This window comes from Chiloscyllium punctatum, chromosome 38, assembly GCF_047496795.1.
Source record: "Chiloscyllium punctatum isolate Juve2018m chromosome 38, sChiPun1.3, whole genome shotgun sequence".
Classification (NCBI taxonomy): domain Eukaryota; kingdom Metazoa; phylum Chordata; class Chondrichthyes; order Orectolobiformes; family Hemiscylliidae; genus Chiloscyllium; species Chiloscyllium punctatum.
Genome location: NC_092776.1, coordinates 7,989,306 through 8,010,093, shown reverse-complemented (window position 1 = coordinate 8,010,093; position 20,788 = coordinate 7,989,306). Strand labels below are relative to the sequence as shown.

The window sequence follows — 20,788 nt, the reverse complement described above, 5'->3', positions numbered from 1 at the left end:
GAACCTTGTCAAAACGCCTTATTGAAGTCCATATAGATCACATCTACTGCTCTGCCCTCATCAATCTTCTTTGTTACTTCTTCAAAAAATTCAATCAAGTTTGCGAGACATGATTTCCCACGCACAAAGCCACGTTGACTATCCCGAATCAGTCTTTGTCTTTCCAAATACGTGTACATCCTGTCCCTCAGGATTCCCTCCAACAACTTGCCCAACACCGTGGTCAGGCTCACCGGTCTATAGTTCCCTGGCATAAGAGGTTCTTTTTCAGAATGGCAGCCCACAGGGTTCAATGTTGGGGCCGCAGCTATTCACGTTATATATTAATGATCTGGATGAAGGGACTGGGGGCATTCTAGCGAAGTTTGCCAATGATACGAAGATAGGTGGACAGGCAGGTAGTACTGAGGAAGTGGGGAGGCTGCAGAAGAATCTAGACAGTTTTGGAAAATGGTCCAGGAAATGGCTGATGAAGTGCAATGTGAGCAAATGCAAGGTCTTGCACTTTGGAAAAAAGAATACAAGCATGGACTACTTTCTAAACGGTGAGAAAATTCAGAAAGCCAAAGTACAAAGGGATCTGGGAGTGCTAGTCGAGGATTCTCTAAAGGTAAACATGCAGGTTGAATCCGTGATTAAGAAAGCGAATGCTATGTTGTCATTTATCTCAAGAGGGGTGGAATATAAAAGTAGTAATGTGCTACTGAGACTTTATAAAGCTCCGGTTAGGCCCCGTTTGGAGTACTGTGTCCAGTTTTGGGCCCCACACCTCAGGAGGGACATACTGGCACTGGAGCGTGTCCAGCGGAGATTCACACAGATGATCTCTGGAATGGTAGGTCTAACATACGAGGAACGGCTGAGGATCCTGGGATTGTACTCATTGGAGTTGAGAAGGTTAAGGGGAGTTCTAATAGAAACTTACAAGTTAATACATGGCTTGGAAAGGGTGGACGCTAAGAAATTGTTTCCGTTAGACGGGGAGACTAGGACCCGTGGGCACAGCCTCAAAATTAGAGGGGGTCAATTCAGAACAGAAATGCAGAGACATTTCTTCAGCCAGAGAGTGGTGGGCGTGTGGAATTCATTGCCGCAGAGTGCAGTGGAGGCCGGGACGCTAAATGTCTTCAACGCAGAGATTGATAAAATCCTGATGTCCAAGGAATTAAGGGCTACGGGGAGAATGCGGGTAAGTAGAGTTGAAATGCCCATCAGCCATGATTAAATGACGGAGTGGACTCGATGGGCCGAATAGCCTTACTCCCACTCCTCTGTCTTATGGTCTTATGGCTTGTCTTTACCGCCCTTCTTAAACAGTGCCACCACGTTTGCCAAACTCCAGTCTTCCGACACCTCACCTGTGACGATCGATGATACAAATATCTCAGCAAGTGGCCCAGCAATCACTTCTCTAGCTTCCCAAAGAGTTCTCGGGTACACCTGATCAGGTCCTGGGGATTTATCCACCTTTAATGGTTTCAAGACATCCAGCACTTCCTCCTCTGTAATCTGGACATTTTGCAAGATGTCACCATCTATTTCCCTACAGTCTATATCTTCCATATCCTTTTCCACAGTAAATACTGATGCAAAATATTCATTTAGTATCGCTCCCATTTTCTGTGGCTCCACACAAAGGCCACCTTGCTGACCTTTGAGGGGCCCTATTCTCTCCCTAATTACCCTTTTGTCCTTAATATGTTTGGAAAAACCCTTTGGATTCTCCTTAATTCTATTTGCCAAAGTTATCTCATGTCCCCGTTTTGCCCTCCTGATTTCCCTGTTAAGTATATTCTTTCTTTCTTTATACTCTAAGGATTCACTCGATCTATCCTGTCTGTACCTGACATATGCTGCCTTCATTTTCCTAACCAAACCCTCAATTTCTTTAGTCATTCAGCATTCCATAGACCTGCCAGCCTTTCCTTTCACCCTGACAGGAATATACTTTCTCTGGATTCTTGTTTTCTCATTTCTGAGGGCTTCCCATTTTCCAGCCATCCCTTTACCTGCGAACATCTGCCTCCAATCAGCTTTCAAAAGTTCTTGCCTAATTCCGTCAAAATTGGCCTTTCTCCAATTTAGGGCTTCAACTTTTAGACCTGGTCTATCCTTTTCCATCACTACTTTAAAATGAATAGAATTATAGTCGCTGGCCCCAAAGTGTTCCCTCATTGACACCTCAGTCACCTGCCCTGCCTTATTTCCTAAGAGTAGGTCGAGTTTTACACATTCTCTAGTAGGTACATCCACATACTGAATCAGAAAATTGTCTTGTACACACTTAACAAATTCCTCTCTATCTAAACCTTTAACACTATGGCAGTCCCAGTCTATGTTTGGAAAGTTAAAATCCCCTACCATAACTACCCTATTATTCTTACAGATAGCTGAGATCTCCTTACAAGTTTGTTTCTCAATTTCCCTCTGACTATTGGGGGGTCTATAATACAATAAGGTGATCATCCCTTTCTTATTTCTCAGTTCCACCCAAATAACTTCCATGGATGCATTTCCGGGAATACCCTCCCTCAGCACAGCTGTAATGCTATCCCTGATCAAAAATGCCACTCTGCCTCCCTCTCTTGCCTCCCTTTCTATCCTTCCTGTAGCATTTGTATCCTGGAACATTAAGCTGCCAGTCCTACCCATCCCTGAGCCATGTTTCCGTAATTGCTATGATATCCCAGTCCCATGTTCCTAACCATGCCCTGAGTTCATCTGCCTTCCCTGTTAGGCCCCTGGCATTGAAATAAATGCAATTTAATTTATTAGTCCTACCTTGTCCCTGCCTGCCCTGACTGTTCAACTCCCTTCTGTTCTCAGCTGTACCCGTCTCAGATCGATCTCTTTCTTCACTATCTCCCTGGGTCCCACCTCCCCACCTTACTAGTTTAACTCCACCCAAGCAGTTCTAGCAAATTCCCCTGCCAGTATATTAGTCCCCTTCCAATTTAGGTGCAATCTGTCCTTATTGTACAGGTCACTTCTACCCCAACGGAGATTCCAATGATCCAAAAGTGTGAATTGTTCTCCCATACACCAGCTCCTCAGCCATGCATTCATCTGCTCTATCTTCCTATTCCTGCCCTCACTAGCTCGTTGCACTGAGAGTAATCCAGATATTAATACTCTTGAGGACCTCCTTTTTAAATTTCTGCCTAACTCTCTAATTTCCCTTCAGAGTCTCAACCTTTTCCCTTCCAACGTTGTTGGCTCCAATGTGGACAATGACCTCCTGCTGGCCCCTCTCCACCGTGAGAACATTCTGCACCTTCTCTGAGACATCCTTGATCCTGGCACCAGGGAAACAACACACCATTCTGCTTTTTCTCTGCTGGCCACAGAAATGTCTGTCTGTACCTCTGACTACAGAATCCCCTAACACAATTGATCTCTTGGAAGCCGACGTACCCTTCGTTGCATTAGAGCCAGTCTCAATACCAGAAACTTGGCTGTTTGTGCTATGTTCCCCTGAGAATCCATCACCCCCTACATTTTCCAAAACAGCATACCTGTTTGAAATGGGTATATCCACAAAAGACTCCTACCCTAGAGTTAACCCACCTATGTGACTGTATCTGAGACTTTCCCCCCTTCCTATAACTGCCATCCATCACATACTGTTGCTGTTGTAAATTCCTCATCGCTTCTACCTGTCTCTCCAACCGATCCATTCGATCTGATAAGATTCGCATTCAACAGCATTTATGGCAGATATAATCCGCAGTAACCCTTAAACTCTCTTTAAACTCCCACATCTGACAAGAAGTACATATCACTGCAAAGGCCATTTTTGCTCCTTCACAATCTACAGACCCAGAAAATAACACCGTCTTATTCCTCTACAAACACTGCCCCAGGTTAAATTAATAGCTATGGCTTATATTTTAAGTTTAATCAAGAGACTTATCTCCAAAAACATATAATCAAGAAAGAATCCACTATACTCATTACTGCAGCCTCTCTCTTGGACAGACTTAAAACAACAATTAACTTATCTGATTCTGTGCTGTGAGCTTCGCCCAACAGTTCCTCCAAGATTAGTTGTGAATTTCATTGTTCGTTAATTTTCCCAGATGCACTCCGATGTCCAGCAATACACGAATTCAAACAGCAAAGACGGTAACTGTGCAGGTTTTCTCTCTCTTTTGCACTACCCTCACCATGTGCTTCCTTTGTCTGCTCTTCTTGCTTTTAATCTGCTGTTGCTTTGACTTTTTTTGCCAAAGTTCAAAAACAATGCAACAGCATATAAAACAGTAATTGCTGCTCCTGGAATTCGAGGAAATCACCTCCAACACCTAAATTTGTGGACTTTTTGCAGAAATAGGTCACTATATTTATTTAAATCATTATCATACTTCAGAAAAACAAGTAATCGTCTGTGACATACTTTACGGTTTGTGATTTCAATAAGTACTTCAAAATGCAGGTTTATTCATTTATTTCAAATGTTCCTGCTTCAAAAGGCAAGTTTGACCTCTGAAGCAGTAACAAGTTTAAAACACCACGGTACATTTTGCTATCAGTTAGCCATTGTTCAGCACAGGACTGGCAGTTTTCAACAATTTCAGTCAGGTCTGTCTCAAAATGACAAACATAAACAGGATAAATAGCTAACACCACAAAGGATAGAAAGGGACCATATATACAAATTATTTTGTCCTCCTTTGAAAGAGATCTTTAAAAATTATAGAATATTGCACCATGCTTTCCACTCTCTGGGAAAAGAAAACGTAGTTAGTTCTAGATGTAAACAACAATACAGCTCAAAAACATTGACAATGCAACTCAAACCATTATGAAGAAAACAAAAAGTGAGTACACTTGAGCATGGAGGCACTTGGGCTTAACAAAAATGTGAACATTTAATGTTTGCATGAGAGAGAGAATTTCGATAATGCACAAGTAATCAAAACCACTGCACAAAACAACACACAATGTTAATTATTAACTAGAAATAGCTGTCAACATAACAGACAACAATAATCAAATATTGAGATGACTAAGCATATTAAAACAAACTGTTTTCAAACTATGAGCCTGGTAAACTCCTGCACAACTTCACAACACTGTCTTTACCACCTTCGCAATCCATTGTGCCCAGATACAAGATAAGTAAAGCATGCAGTTGTGAGGTGAAAACAGAAGGCTAACTACTAAAGAGAGTATAGCATGTCTTGACTAGGCTGGGAGTACATCAACTTACACACTGAGTAAATTCAAAAGCACAATTCTTGATGTCAGAAAAATTAAGTCATTTTATATGCCTCATCAACTTGACCGTTGTGAACTGAAATTCAGTTAGTTCTCCTATATCGCAGTAGTTGCGTTCCTGTGCAACACCGTGCTATTGAAAATCACAATATAAATAACAGGCCCAAGGGAAAAATAGGGTTTGGGGCGAACTTCCAAAAAAATCAGTAAAAATCAAAACAAAAATAATGGTTAGCCTAACACAAATGATAGTACAGTTTAAGTAAATCTTTAAATCATATTTTAATGAAATAATACAGTAAATTTAACATATTAACACTAAAATCGCTGACTACAGCACTGTACCTTTCACGAAGCTCGTCACCAGAAAGCATGCGAGCCAAATCACCACTTGATTCCGATGCAGAAGTGCAGTCCTCCTCAAGATTCTCTCCCTGGTTTCAAGTAAAGTTCCTTCAAAATATAGGCTACAATTTCCAGTTTCAAGCTAAGCTGCAAGGCTTGCAGAGCTACTTGCATTCATTCCTGTTTTAGCTGCACACACTGAATTTCAGAAAGAGGATCATGAGGCTGCGTTTTGCTGTTCAGTTAAGTGCCGGAGATGGAATCGTGTAACAGTAAATGGAAGTTTGCTTTATGATAAAAAAGGTCTGCAATTCACTAATTGCATTATAGCCAAATCATGTTACAGGAGAACTATCTGTATTCAATCCAAAATTTTAAACAAAAAACACAACACACTGCAGCACCCAAGAACTATGAGCAGAAGAAAAACACCTATACAGCATATTCAAGAACAACAGGTACCCGATAAACACAGCCCGCCAATTCTTAAACAACAAACCCAACCAAGACGACACAATGTGCCTAGAGACTCTAACACACTACCATACCTCAAAGACATCTCAGAGATGACCACCAGACTACTCTGACCCCTGGGCATCATAAACTACCAGCACACAAACAACAGACAATAGATGCAGGTGTAGGCCATTCGGCCTTTTGGGCCAGTACCATCATTCATTATGATCATGGCTTATCATCCACAATCAGTATCCAGTTCCTGCCTTATCCCCATAAACCTTGATTACACTATCTTTAAGAATTCTATCCATCTCTTTCTTGGAAGCATCCAGAGACTGGTCCTTCACTGCCTTCTGGGGCAGAGCATTCCATATATCCATCACACACTGGGTGAAGACATTTCCCCTCAAATCTGTTCCAAATGGCCTACCCCTTATTTTTAAACTGTGTCCTCTGGTTCTGGACTCACCCATCAGCAAAAACATGCTTCCTGCCCCCAAAGTGTCCAATCCTTTAATAATCTTAAACATCTCAATCAGATCCTATCTCACCCTTCTAAACTCAAGCGTAAACAAGCCCAATCGCTCTAACCTTTCAACATATGATAGTCCCACCATTCTGGGAATTGACCTCATGAACCCACGCTGCACCCCTCAATAGCCAGAATGTCCTTCCTCAAATTTGGAGATCAAAACCGCACACAATACTCCAGGTGCAGTCTCACCAGGGCTCTGTACAGCTGAAGGACCTCTTTGCTCCTATATTCAATTCCTCTTGCTATGAAGGCCAGCATGCCATTAACTTTCTTCACTGCCTGCTGTACCTGCATGCTTGCTTTCATTGACTGATGTACAAGAACACCTTGATCTTGGTGTACTGCCCCTTTACCTAATTTGACTCCATTTAGGTAATAATCTGCTTTCCTGTTCTTGCCAAAATGGATAACCTCACATTTATCCACATTAAACTGCATCTGCCATGGATCACCTAGCCTGTCCAAGTCACCCTGTATTCTCATAACATCCTCCTCACATTTTACCTTACCACCCAGTTTTGTGTCATCAGCAAATTTGCTATTACTTTTAATACCTTCATCTATATCATTAATGTATATTGTAAACAGCTGTGGTCCCAGCACCAAACCTTGTGGTACGCTACTGGTCACCGCCTGCCATTCCGAAAGGGACCCGTTTATCACTACTCTTTGCTTCCTGTCAGCCAGCCAATTTTCAATCCAAGTCAGTACTTTGCCCTAATACCATGTGCCCTAATTTTGCTCACTAACCTCCTATGTGGGACTTTATCAAAGGCTTTCTGAAAGTCCAGATGCACTACATCCACTGACTCTCCCTTGTCCATCTTCATATTCACATCCTCAAAAAATTCCAGAAGATTAGTCAAGCATGATTTCTCCTTCGTAAATCCACGCGGACTCTGACCTATCCTGTTACTGCTATCCAAATGAGTCATAATTTCATCTTTTACAATGGATTCCAGCATCTTTCCCACCACTGACGTCAGGCTAAGCAGTCTATAATTCCCTTTTTTCTCTCCCTCCTTTCTTGAAGAGTGGAACAACATTAGCCATCCTCCAACCTGCAGGAACTGATCCTGAATCTATAGAACACTGGAAATGATTACAATGCGTCCACAATTTCTAGAGCCACCTCCTTACGTACTCTGGGATGCAGACCATCAGGTCCTGGGGACTTATCAGCCTTCAGACCTAACAGTCTATCCAATACCATTTCCTGCCTAATATAAATTCCCTTCAGTTCATCCATTACCCTAGGCCCCTCAGCCACTATTACATCTGGGAGATTGGATCTGTCTTCGCTGGGGAAGACAAGCAAAGTACCTATTCAACTGTTCTGCCATTTCCTTGCTCCCCATAATAAATTCACCCATTTCTGTCTTTAAGGGGCCAATTTTAGTCTTAACCTTTTTTCTCACATACCTAAAAAAGCTTTTACTATCCTTCTTTATATTTTTGGCCAGTTTACCTTTGTATCTTATTTTTTCTTCCGCGCATTGCCTTTTTAGTTATTCTCTGTTGCTCTTTAAAAAGTTTCCCAGTCCTCCAGCTTTCCGCTCATCTTTGTTATGTTATCATTCTCTTTTTATCTTTATACAGTCCTTAACTTCCCTCGTCAGCCATAGCCAATCCTGCCTCCCCTTAGAATCTTTCTTCCTCTTTGGAATGAACTGATCCTGCACCTTCTGCATTACATTGACAAATACCTGCCATTGTTGCTCCATTGCCATCCCTGCTAGGGTATTGGCCAGCTCCTCCCTCATAGCTCCACAGCTCCCTTTGTTCAACTACAATACTAACACTTCCGATTCTCCCTTCTCTCTCTCTTAAATGGCAGGTTAAAATTTATCATATTATGGTCACTACCTCCTAATGGCCTCTTTACTTCGAGGTCCCTGATCAAATCAGATTCGTTGGACAACACCAGATCCAGAATTGCCCTCCCTAGAAGGCTCCAGTACAAGGTGTTCGAAGAATCCATCTCGGAGGCACTCCACAAACTCCCTTCCTTGGGGTCCAGTACCATCCTGATTCTCCCAATCTACCTGCATGTCGAAATCCCCCATAACAACTACAGTAATACTTTTGCGACAGGCCAATTTCAACTCCTTATTCATCTTCCCCGCCCCACCCCCCCCACCCCGACATCCAGACTACTGTTTGTAGATAACTCCCATTAGGGTCTTTCTACCCTTAGAATTTCTCATCTCTATCCATACTGACTCTACATCTCCTGATTCTATGTCCCTCCTCACAAGGGATTGAATATCATTCAACTACTGAAACAACTACTGATGAACCTAAAACCATGTACCAACAGCCAGCAAAACAAACCTCATATACAAATTACCCTGTAGAGACTGCAAAAACACTACATCGGACAGACAGGCAGGAAACCCACCACACGAGCACATGTAGTGAGCAAAAGACATCACTAGTATCCTTGCACAGACAAAGAAGGATACCACTGCAACTGGGACAACACATCCATTCCAGGACAAGCTAAACACATTCACGCACGGGAATACCTACAGGCCTGACATTCAAACCAGAATTCCATCAATAAACACATTGATTTGGACTCCATTTACCAATCTTTGAGAAAAAGACCAGAAATGATATCACCCATCTTAACAGACCAAGACCCATAACTAGAAAGTGGGACAGAACACCAGCGCTTCACCAGAAGCTCACTAATGATGTTATCTAGCATGGTGGCGAAACGTCTGAGAACAAGCCCACCAACTCAGCGAACAAACTTACAACCATAACCTCAATTCAAAAGCATTAAGCACTGCTCAAAACAGTCATTCTTAACCCTGCTTATTCTTTGCCATCTTCCACCCCAACACCAACCTTACTTTTGTTTTGGCAGTCCTTTACACTTGCCACTTCCCAACTTTGTTCATCCCTCCTACGGGCCCTTGTTCGAATCCAGTTGGGTTTCCACCTCTTCCTAGCAGAGGAATAATTTCAATAAAAAACGTTTATCTTCAACTTGGATGGAAGAAAAATCTTATCATTTATAACACCTCATCTCTCTTCATCTTGGTGACATGAAGCTCATTTCACTCTATTCTCATTTATCAGATGGCAGATTAAGTATTTCCACAAAATGCCCTCAACAATCACCCCAAACTGGTCACTCATTATTCTAATAACTTCCTTTGTCCCCCTCTACCTATGATTAAGAATATATGGAGACCATGCATTTCACGCACAAACAACTATTACTCTCATCTCATGCTCAACACAGATGATATTAGAAATCAGGATGTGGTTGCCAAACTCCTGAATGACTGGTGATATCAATGTCACCACCAATGTATCAAGGAAGGAACTCCCATTTATCCCACCCTTGATTATATCATTCAGAGACCAATGATTCTGCTTCTAATAATATCTAGCTCTACCTGTTGCCACCTTGCTTCACTTCTTTGTATCTCTGCTTCTACTGCATTCTGTTCCTGACTACCCACAGGACAAATAGATCAAGCTCTTTTTGTGGACCTACTTCAACACAAAAATTTGAACATCAAAACCTTCACTCAGTATTGAACTTTAAATGAATTACTGCAAGTTTGACAAAAACAACACACCATTCTACAATCACAAAACTGCTATTTCTCAACACAAATGTATTTTGCTACTGTTATGAAGTTGAAGGCATGTGCTGTACCTTTAAGACAGAGTGAAAGCTGGCAAGCACCTGTCATGTCACAGAGCGTGCTGGAAAATTCAAAGATGTAATATTTTGGCTGTAATCTAGATAGCGGTTTTCACAGCAGCTCGAATTTAACCAATTTAAATTATGCTACAAAATACTAAATTCCAATCAAATCTCAATTTTACTGTTTTGACATCGAATCAATGAGATGATCCGATGTTTAGGATATAAAAAGCAGGCATTTTGGACAGTTAGCCAGAAAGAGCACCATCTGCTATTGTCAGACAGACTGACCAAAAACTCCCCAAAGGTAACTTTTTCAAATGAAAATTCTATGCAGCAGAAGACTGAAGACAACCCAGGGAGATCTACAAACAGAGGAAGATCGAAACCGGAGACAACAGCTGCTGTCTGTTTTTGAAAATTGCGTTGCTGTAAATTTAATAGGGGCTTTATTGGATCAGTGTATTGTTATAGAGTGGGAGGTAGCTAACAAACCTTTAAGAGAAAGGAGGCTTAGAGTTGTAAATAATTGTTGTTTAATGTTCGCTTTAGAGTTAAAGAATAAAGTTGATATTTTTTGTTAAATAGCGGAACTTGGGTATTTCTCTGTCACTCATACTTCAACAGATTACAAGACGAGGTGAGCTTTCCGTGTGTTTAGGTTAATTAGCAGAAGGGATCATCGCTGTGTTGTAAAGGTTATTCTAGATGAGCCCCCAAACTATTAAGACATGGCGGCGGACCCTTCTGCTAATTAAACCAACCATACGGAAAAGCTCACCGCGCCTCGTAATCTGCTAAAGTATAAGTGACAGAGAACTACCCAAATTCCAAAATTCCAGGAAAGGAGAGAAAAGTGGATGCTGAAAGACTTACATTAATTTCAACGTTGTATTGAAGTAGTTTAGACCAAAGAGGTTATAATCTGACAATTAGAACTAATTTTCCCAAGTAAACATTTTTCACACAAGTAGGATGTAGAAATTTGGAACTTAGTCAATAATAAAAAATCTGAAGATGGGTGTCAAATGAAAATACCTAAACTGAAACAACTGATTTTGTTGGTTAAGGATTACAAACCCAGGAGGTTCAATAACATTTAGTGACATCACAGAGATGTACAGCACGGAAACAGACCCTTCGGTTCAACTCATCCATGCCAACCAGATATCCCAACCTAATCTAGTCCCACCTGCCAGCACCCGGCCCATATCCCTCCAAGCCTTCCTATTCATATACCTATCCAGATGCCTTTTAAATGTTGCAGTTGTATAAGCCTACACCACTTCCTCTGGCAGCTCATTCCACACATGTACGACCCTCTGCGTGAAAAAGTTGCCCCGTAGGTCTCTTTTATATCTTTCCCCTCTCACCCTAAACCTATGTCCTCTAGTTCTGGACTCCACCACCCCAGGGAAAAGACTTTGTCTATTTATCCTATCCATGTCCCTCATAATTTTATAAACATCTATAAGGTCACCCCTCAGCCTCCGACGCTTCAGGGCAAACAGCCCCAGCCTATTCAACCTCTCCCTATAACTCAAATTCTCCAACCCAGTAAGATCCTTGTAAATCTTTTCTGAACCATTTCAAGTTTCACAACCCTCCATCATCATTCTCGGTCTTCTATCTTTGAGCCAGTTCTGTATCCAAATGGCTAGTTCTCCCTGTATTCCATGAGATATAACCTTGCTAACCAGTCTCCCATGGGGAACCTTGTTGAACGCCTTAAGTCCATATAGATCACATCTACTGCTCTGCCCTCATTAATCCTCTTTGTTACTTCTTCAAAAAAACTCAATCAAATCCATGAGACATTATTTCCACGCATAAAGCATGTTGACTATCCCTAATCAATCCTTGCCTTTCCAAATACATCAACATCCCGCCCCTCAGGATTCCCTCCAACAACCTGCACATTACTGACATCAGGCTCACTGATCTATAGTTCCCGGACTTGTCCTTACCACCTTTCTTAAATAGTGGCACCACGTTAAGCCAGCCTCCAGTCTTCCAGCACCTCACCTGTGACTATCCATGATACAAATATCTCAACAAGAGGCCCAGCAATCATTTCCCTAGCTTCCCACAGAGTTCTAGTGTATACCTGATCAGGTCCTGGGGATTTATCCGCCTTTATGCGTTTCAAGACATCCAGCACTTCCACCTCTACAATATGGACATTTTTCAAGATGTCACCATCTATCTCCCTACATTCTATATCTTCCATATCCTTTTCCACAGTAAATACTGATGCAAAATACTCATTTAATATCTACCCCATCTCCTGCAGCTCCACACAAAGGCCACCTTGCTGATCTTTGAGGGGCCCTATTCTCTCCCTAGTTACTCTTTTGCCCTTAATGTATTTGTAAAAAAAAAACTTTGGATTCTCCTTAACTCTATTTGCCATCATGATGTAAATAGTCACATATTAGCAAGAAGGTACCTGTCTAGAACTAGGACATGAACAGAGAGACCCTCAATGCTAAATTAGAGAATTGTATTTGATAAACTGCTATGTACAGATATAAACGGAGTCTTAATTTGAAATAAGCAGCATGAAACCTCAGGGATAGCGTTTGTGCAGGCACCAACAGACTGGGATGCATGATGGCATAACAGCTAGCACTGCTGTCTCACAGCACCAGGGACCGAGGATCAATTCCAGCCTTTGGGTGACTTACTGTGTTTGCATGTTCTCCCTATGTCTGCATGGGATTCTATCAAATGATTTGCTTCCCACCCAAAGTACAAAGGCTTTTAGAATACTATATACAATTCTGTTCGCCCTTCTATAGGAAGAATGTTGTTAAACTTGAGAGGGTGCAGAAAAGACTTACAAGGATATTGCCAGAACTGCAGGGTTGGAGTTTTGGGAACAGCCCAAATAGGCTTGGGTGCTTCCTCCCTGGAGCGGAGACTGAGGGTTGACCTTGTAGAGGTTTATAAAGTCGTGAGGGGTATGGATAGGGTGAATAGCCAAGGTCTTTTTCCCAGGATGGTAAAGTCCAAAACTAGAGGGCATAGATTTAAAGTGAGTGGACAAAGATTTGAAAAGAACGTGAAGGGGTAACTACCGATTAAGCTGCCAGAGGTGGTGGAGGAGGTGGGTGCAATGACAACATTTAAAATGCATCTGGATGGGTATATGAACAGGAAGGGTTTAGAGGGATATGGATGAAATACTGGCAAACAGAATCAGGTCAGATTGCAATGTCTGGTCAGTGCGGACGAGTAGAACCGCAAGGTCGATCCCCATTCTGTATGACTCTATGTGGGTGACAGTGTTTTGAGTCGGAGAATTTCAACTGAAATGAACACAGTTTTTGTACCACAACATTTAAGCGCCTTCCAAAATTAATCAAAAATATTTATACTGGCTTTATAGTATATTCACCAAACCATCCTGAGAAACTGTCAGTCATTTTTATGACATTATAAAATAAGATGCTTTGTGTGCAGAAGTACACCAAAAGTGACACCAAGTGCAAAAGGGTGAATTATAACTAAAAAGGACTGTGAAGCTCAAGTTCCAAAAAGTTCATAAGAAACTTCAAATTATATAAAAGTTTAACTGATACAATAGGACCCATCAAGAGTATAATTTCAAAACAGGTTGGGAAGATTAATTAAATAAAACTCAATTTAAAAATAGAAGAAACTTAATTCAAAGGGTGCTGTACTATCAAGGATTCTCCTTCAGGGAAGAGAAAAAGGCAAAGTAATTAGAAATATTCAGAAGTGCATAGTTAGGCTGTGATGTGCGAAAAGAACAAGTTTCATTACTGAAATAAATGTTAGGTTTTCTCATAAACATGCAAAGTTATGTAGCTCCTAGAGAAGGAACAGAATCACTACATTAACAATAAACTTGACAAATAAAACAAGGAACAAAAGAGACGGAATTTAAAGTCAGTATCAAAATGACCATATTCCTGCCTTGGAGCTGCGAAAAAGTTAACTAAAATCTGGAGTTGCAAGTTGAATTCAGAAGCTCTCTTCACTCAAATGACAGATTTCAGAAGTAATTATCAGATTATAACAAAGGCTGTGCATCATTACAAATAGTCAAATACTAAACCCTACATTGAAAGAATTAGGCTGGATAGGATTCATACCTCTCACTCCCAAACAGTCAGCTGCACTTTTCCCTCAGAGTCAGCAAGCCACGAGTTCAAGCACCACTCGAGATCAGAGCACATAATCTAACTTCACTACAGCAATAAGCTCATGTGGCGCTGCAATGGCTGCAAATTTTCAAAAGACATTAAACTAAATGGTTCTATAGAACTATGCAAAGAACAGCAAGAGTTCTGCCCACCATTCTAGCCAACATTTTTATAACAACCTAAGTCTTATATAGTAATTTATCTTCTTACACTTTGTGGGACCTTAAACTTCAGTACTTCATTGGCCATAAAGCACTTTAGGGCTTGCTGCGGTGGGTGGAGAAAGGTTTGATATAAATCTTAGTTTCTTTCTTTTCTAAGCTTATGTACATACATACATACAATGGAGCATAATACTATTTTTCATCTTCCTCAGTGAAAACCAATTGTTATGCCTCCACTAGTCCCCTAACTAGGTCAAGATATACTTATTCATTTCTTTTCTTGGCTTAATTTAAATATTAAGTAGCAATAGATGTGCATATTCAGAGCACAACCCAAAGGAATACAAATTAAATTATTCAATACAGATGACATTACATTGTGAGACCAAACTCACTATTGCCCCCTTGAGCAATCACAGAACGTAGCTGTTTGTTGAACGACAGTGTTGCTACTTTAAAACAAAACACGGAGGTAAATTCTGATTTATACAGCCAACCCTTGCGTACAGCACAGGCTTACCACCTGTTCAAACAGCAAGAGGCTAACAAAACATAGTTGGTAGAGTGGTAGCATAGCATGGCATTCAGTGTGACCTGCCACAAAATATTTCTACAGAGGATGCTGCAGAATTTCAGGCTCATGCCAGCTCGACAAAATTAAACAGAGGAAACCAGATCGGTCCTTCTGTAATTAGGCAATCAATTCCAATAGAAATACAATGCAGAATATCTCCTATTAAATGTCAAATTAACCTAGGAACAAAGATTTGCAAGTAAGTTGGCACAGGTAGGTCACTGCAAAAGGCATGTAATGGAATCATGTAGCTACAGCGATGACAGAAGCAAGGCACTGTTCCTTATCGGTACTTTTGTTGTGCTATCATAAGACAATAAATTATACCATCCAGTGTTCACCAAGTGAGAAGCCCCAATATCTGCTCCATAATCTTTAGCCATTACATCCCAGAACAATACTTTCACAGTAACAAAGACAGATTCCAAATAGCCGAGTACACACCTAAAGCACTATGCTTGGAAATTTCTTTGCACTCTTCTCTAACAAACAGAACTGGCTCTAACATGCACATCCACTTACTGTGCAAATCTGTATTATAAAGATGAAAACCCTTTACTAATTACTAAAAACTTTGGGTAGGGAAAAACCCAACAATATAACCAGGTCAGTTGAAGCTTCCTAAAGCTGTCACAGATTGCTTTAGAACCTTAAGGATAGAACAAATATAGGGAATCTCTGCCTTTGAAAGTATTTTTCGACAGAACTTTTAACTAAATTCTGAAACTGTACTAGGGTTTCAGATGAAATCAGAATCTCCAAAACAAATAGGAAGCATCAATATATTTTAGTACCAGTGATCTAAAGACAGATTCTCTCATTAAATTCCTGAATTTTCAGTTCCATGTGGCACAACTGTAAGCTTTTGGAATTACTCTCTAAATCACTGTCTACCCAAAGAAGATACTGCAATGAGCTGGCAAAGACATATCTGTACCTGTTCATTTCCTTGCAGCAACTAGTCAACAGTTCACAAACTAAATAACTAAGATTTTAAATATTCAGGTGCAGTTCTACTTCCAAATCTCTACAATACTTCCAGTGGAGAGAAAAAAAAATTCAAATCAATAATGCCAAAATAAGCAAATAAACATGTGAAAGCAGTTTATGGAATCTAGAAAGTGTGTTCCTATTAATGAGCTAGTTCTGAGCTCAAGGTAAAGTAAAGCAAGCATTGAGGGTGGCCACACCAACATAGTTCTTACTGCTAGCAGTGATTACATGAGTTGAGAATCCATAGCTATATCCCCTCACATTACATACTTCTGGAACATGCATCAGCCTAAGTTGGTTAAAACCATCTCTAAGTGAAGCCAATGATATACTAACTATTCTTATGTTGATGTGGAGGAGCCAGTGTTAGACTGAGATGGACAAAGTTAAAAATATCACACAACACCAGGTTATCGTCCAACAGGTTTTTTTTGGAAGCACTAGCTTTCGTAGTAAGCGCTGCTCCCTCATCAGGTAGCTGTGAAGGAGTAGCACTCCGAAATCTAGTGTTTCCCAATAAACCTGTTGGACTATAATTTGATGTTGTGAGATTTTTTAAATTTATTCTTAGGTTGACAATTTATCTGTTCCTTCCACAAAATGTATCCAGCCCTATAAGTTTAGAATCAAGAAGCAGAGTTCCAAACAGCCTAAAGCCAAAACTTTACTAGAAACCATATGCTGCACAAATGCCACCCATTGCCTGACCTAAGCAAGGAAAAATCCTGACCAGGTTAATGCAGGCTGCTAATCACTGTCACACATCAAAAGCATTTCAATATATATAAGAATTTACAAGCATACAGATGAATAATATAGTTCAAAGCTTTATACAACTCAAAGGTGTCTTAAAATATAGCTGTAAAGACAGAAAAGTCACTTGAATCGCCTTGTAGTAAAACCTCAAACATATTGAAATCATTTCAAAGAAATGGGTTAAACTTCACCAATTACACCAACATTTATGCAATATCAGTCAAAGAATGTTGCAAAACTGCATTTTTTGGGGCACATGAATAAAACTGGAAGCTGATTCTTCGAACAAGTGCGATGCTTTTTTTGGAGTACAATACTTGGTACAATACTTACAACAATCAATTCTCAATTGAAAATGTAAATAGAAGTGTCAGTCTATATGTTCTTTATATGTTCTTTACCTTCTAAATGCACATATTTGTACTAATTTCACAAGTTAATTTCTCCACTTCAGCAAGGTAGGGAGTGATTTTAAATTTTTTTTTAAAACTTCTGCACTACCTAACTCCACTAGTCATATCACCACACAGTAGTCTCACATATCAAAAATTCCCATTATCAGAGATATGACAAAAATAAGCCCTACACAATGCTAAACAAAAATTTTAGAAATCACAATTTGGAAATTTCACTCACTATACTGTCTAAAAGCATCACATAATCTGACATAATCAGTGGGTTTTAAATTCCATTGCCATGCATCTGAGGCAAGTCACATGGTCTTTTCCACATAGCATATGGATTATAATCAAGAAGAAAGTAAATCGTGCCAGGCACATCCACCATGTACAAGTATTTTTTGGTACAGGTCACTAAATATGAGAGCAAACAAATACCTTAAATCATTTGTTAAACTAAGCTTAGCAAAATGTTGTACCAAGAACATAGCAAGAAGTTGAATAAAAAAAAACTGACACCATTGTCTCACCATATTGCATTCCAATGCACGTCGATATAAATGCAAAGTAAACAGTCTTTAAAATGTTGGCAAACCAGTGGCATGGCAGCTGCCAAACAGTCTCAAGCTGAGACAGAGAGTCATAGAGATGTATAGCACGGAAACAGACCCTTCGGTCCAATTCGTCCATGCCGACCAGACCTTGCATACAATCAGGCAAAGACTGGATTAACAAATTTTATATATCTACACATTTTAAAGTCTGATAGTTAGTAGACAAGTTTATTCAATATGAATAGCGCTGAGTACCCAGAATATTTAACAGTAAGGATATAATTTCTGGTTTACAAAAATGCCATAATTTAGATTCTGCTCTGCCCCCAATCTCCCGGAGAGAAATTGAAAAACGACACCATTCTATAAAGGCAAATCTTTTACATTTCAGCTACTGCTCAAACATAACCTTAGTTCAAGATGTTGGATATCGGGGAAGATAGAAAAGATGTCACTGTTTCCTGTAAAATCAGATGGCAACGGTTGGCTGTGTATTCGGATAAAGTGGGAGGGTCAACGAAACATTTACAGGTGAACATAAATATACAGGTGATAACCACTTTTAGATTGTAACTGTTTAAAGATGTGAAGAAAATGTGTTTTTTGGTTAGAGTTAACTGCAGGTTGGCACCACAAACTCATGCAAAATAAACCGTCAGAGACACTATTTACCAATGGCAATGAACATGGTAAAAATAGAAACATGATCAGCATTATCCCACCTTTTTTAAACTCCTCCAGCATTGCATCCAGCTTCGTATCGTTGAAAACAAAATGCAAAGGGTGGTTGTAAAATTTGGTGATGGTTTTCAGAGGGGTGCAGTCGTCGGGGTCCACGAACGCCAAGTCCTTCACGAAAAGTAGGTCAACGATGTTTGACCGCTCGCCTTCGTAGACGGGGATCCTGGTGTATCCGCTCTCCATGATCTCGGACATGGTGTTGAAATCCAGGATCGCGTCGCCGGTGATCATGAAGCAGTCTCGCAGCGGGGTCATCACGTCCTCCACCGTTTTAGTCCTGAGCTCCAGGGCGCCCTGGATGATGTTGAGCTCCTCCTTGACCAGGTCGTTGTAAGGGTCGGTGACCCGCAGCATCTCCAGCAGCTTCTCGCGGTTGTAGACGGTGCCGATCTCCTGGCCCAGGATGACATCCAGCAGGCGGCTGACCGGGTAGGAGGCCGGGAAGGTGAGCAGCATGAAGAACTTGGTCAGCACGATGGTGTTGGCGCCGACCGCCAGGCCGTGGCGGGAGCAGATGGCCTGCGGGACGATCTCGCCGAAGATGACGATGCCGATGGTGGAGACGGCCACGGCAACCACCCCGGAGCCGGCGATGTCGTCCAGCAGGATGGTCAGCGTGGTGTTGACCAGCACGTTGCCAAGCAGCAGCGAGCAGAGCAGGTAGTTGCCCTGGCGGCGGACCGGCTCGATGCGCTTGGCGTAGTTCTTCTCCTTCTCGGTGCCGCAGTTCTGCACGATCCGCAGCTCCATGGGGTCCAGCGCCATCAGCCCCAGGTTCAAGCCGCTGAACATGCCCGACAGGCAGAGCAGCACCGAAATGAAGATGACCTGCAGCCAGAAGGGCAGCAGGAACTTCCTCTCCTCCACCACCACCACCATGGTGTCCTCGGTGTCGTGGTACAGCCAGTCGGCTTGCCCCGAGCCCGGCTCCGGAGCCCGGGCCGCCGTGCACAGGTAGTAGGCTTTACTCTTCTCCGTCTTGCGGAGCGGCTTCACCTCCATCTCGATGACACCGGTGCTCCGGCGGCTCACCGCGACGCCCGGCAGCACCACGATGTCCGAGGTGCGCACCCCGCACGGGTCGAAGCCCGCCGCGTCGTCGCCCGTCCGCCGGTGCTCCGTGAAGCCGATGCGGCTCCAGGTGCTGTTGTCGATGCGCTGGCCGTACAGCCGCAGCCGGACCCGCGTCCGCTCGCTGACCCGCAGCACGCCGCCCCCCATGCCCGTCACCTCGTCCGTGTCCTCCAGCCTCAGGCCGATGATGACCGTGTCGCCCTCGTCGGAGGCGGCCGCCCGCCCGCTCAGGCTCGCCAGGAGCAGGAGGACGAGGCAGCAGCAGCGAACGCTGAAGGCGGACGGGGTGAAGAAGCCGAGCCGGCCGCTGCTGCAGGCCGCCATGTTTGTAATGGAAATGGAGGTTGTTCCCAACCTCCCTCCCCCCCTTACCCCCTCAGGGAAAAAAATATAATCTTTTTTCCAAAAAAAAAGCAAAAGGGAGGGGAAACGAAAGAGTTATATTAAGTGTCTTTTATTCCCCTCCCTGCAATATTCTGACCCATTTGGGGCGGACATAATAAGAGGTTTTGTGATTATTTTGATCGAAAGCCAGTCACAGAACTTTCTCCCCCCCACCCCCTTCAGCTCCCGCTCGCTCCCTTCGGCTTTCAAACTGTGAGCGAGCGCCGGCGCGAGCCCCAGCCAACGGTCCCCCCAACGTACCCAGCCCGACCCCATTGGCGGCGTCTCTCTGATTGACACGACGGACGCTCCATTCAGAAACTACGGCCGTGCTGTGTGGGCGGGACCGGCGGCGGTAAACCTCGGCCAATCCTCACGGTGGAGGGGGCGGGGCACAAGCCGAGCGACTGTCCCCGAGGAGCGGCGCCGGCCCACACGTGGGGGTTTGCTTACCGCGTGCGGCCCCGCCCATACAACGTTCCGATTGGCCCGGTCGCTTGGCACGTGATATGGCCGAGCTTCCATAGCGACTGGCCGGGGCTTCCAACAATAGCCAACGGGGAGCGTCCGAAGGCGCAGGCGCAATTCGCTCTCGTTTTGGAGCAAAAGGCAACTTGTGTCTGTCACAGGGCGTCAACAGTGCACGTGTGTATGTGTCAAGATGTGCAGGTGCCTCTTGGACTGGGGTGGGCAAAGTTAAAAATCACACAACACCAGGTTATAGTCCAACAGGTTTATTTGGAAGTACG

The 20,788-nt window shown here is 42.5% G+C and overlaps 1 protein-coding gene across 2 annotated transcripts in view; it reads right to left on the bottom strand.

Moving 5' to 3' along the window:
• LOC140463320 (metal transporter CNNM2-like) overlaps positions 1-20,230 on the bottom strand; it is a 238,157-nt gene extending 217,927 nt beyond the window's left edge. For both annotated transcript variants that reach the window (XM_072557109.1, XM_072557110.1), the window contains exon 1: positions 18,563-20,230. In XM_072557109.1, coding sequence (XP_072413210.1) covers positions 18,563-19,979 — 1,417 coding nt within the window. In that variant the 5' untranslated portion in view covers positions 19,980-20,230. The remainder of the gene's footprint in view (positions 1-18,562) is intronic.
• Between the last annotated feature and the right edge of the window lie 558 nt (positions 20,231-20,788).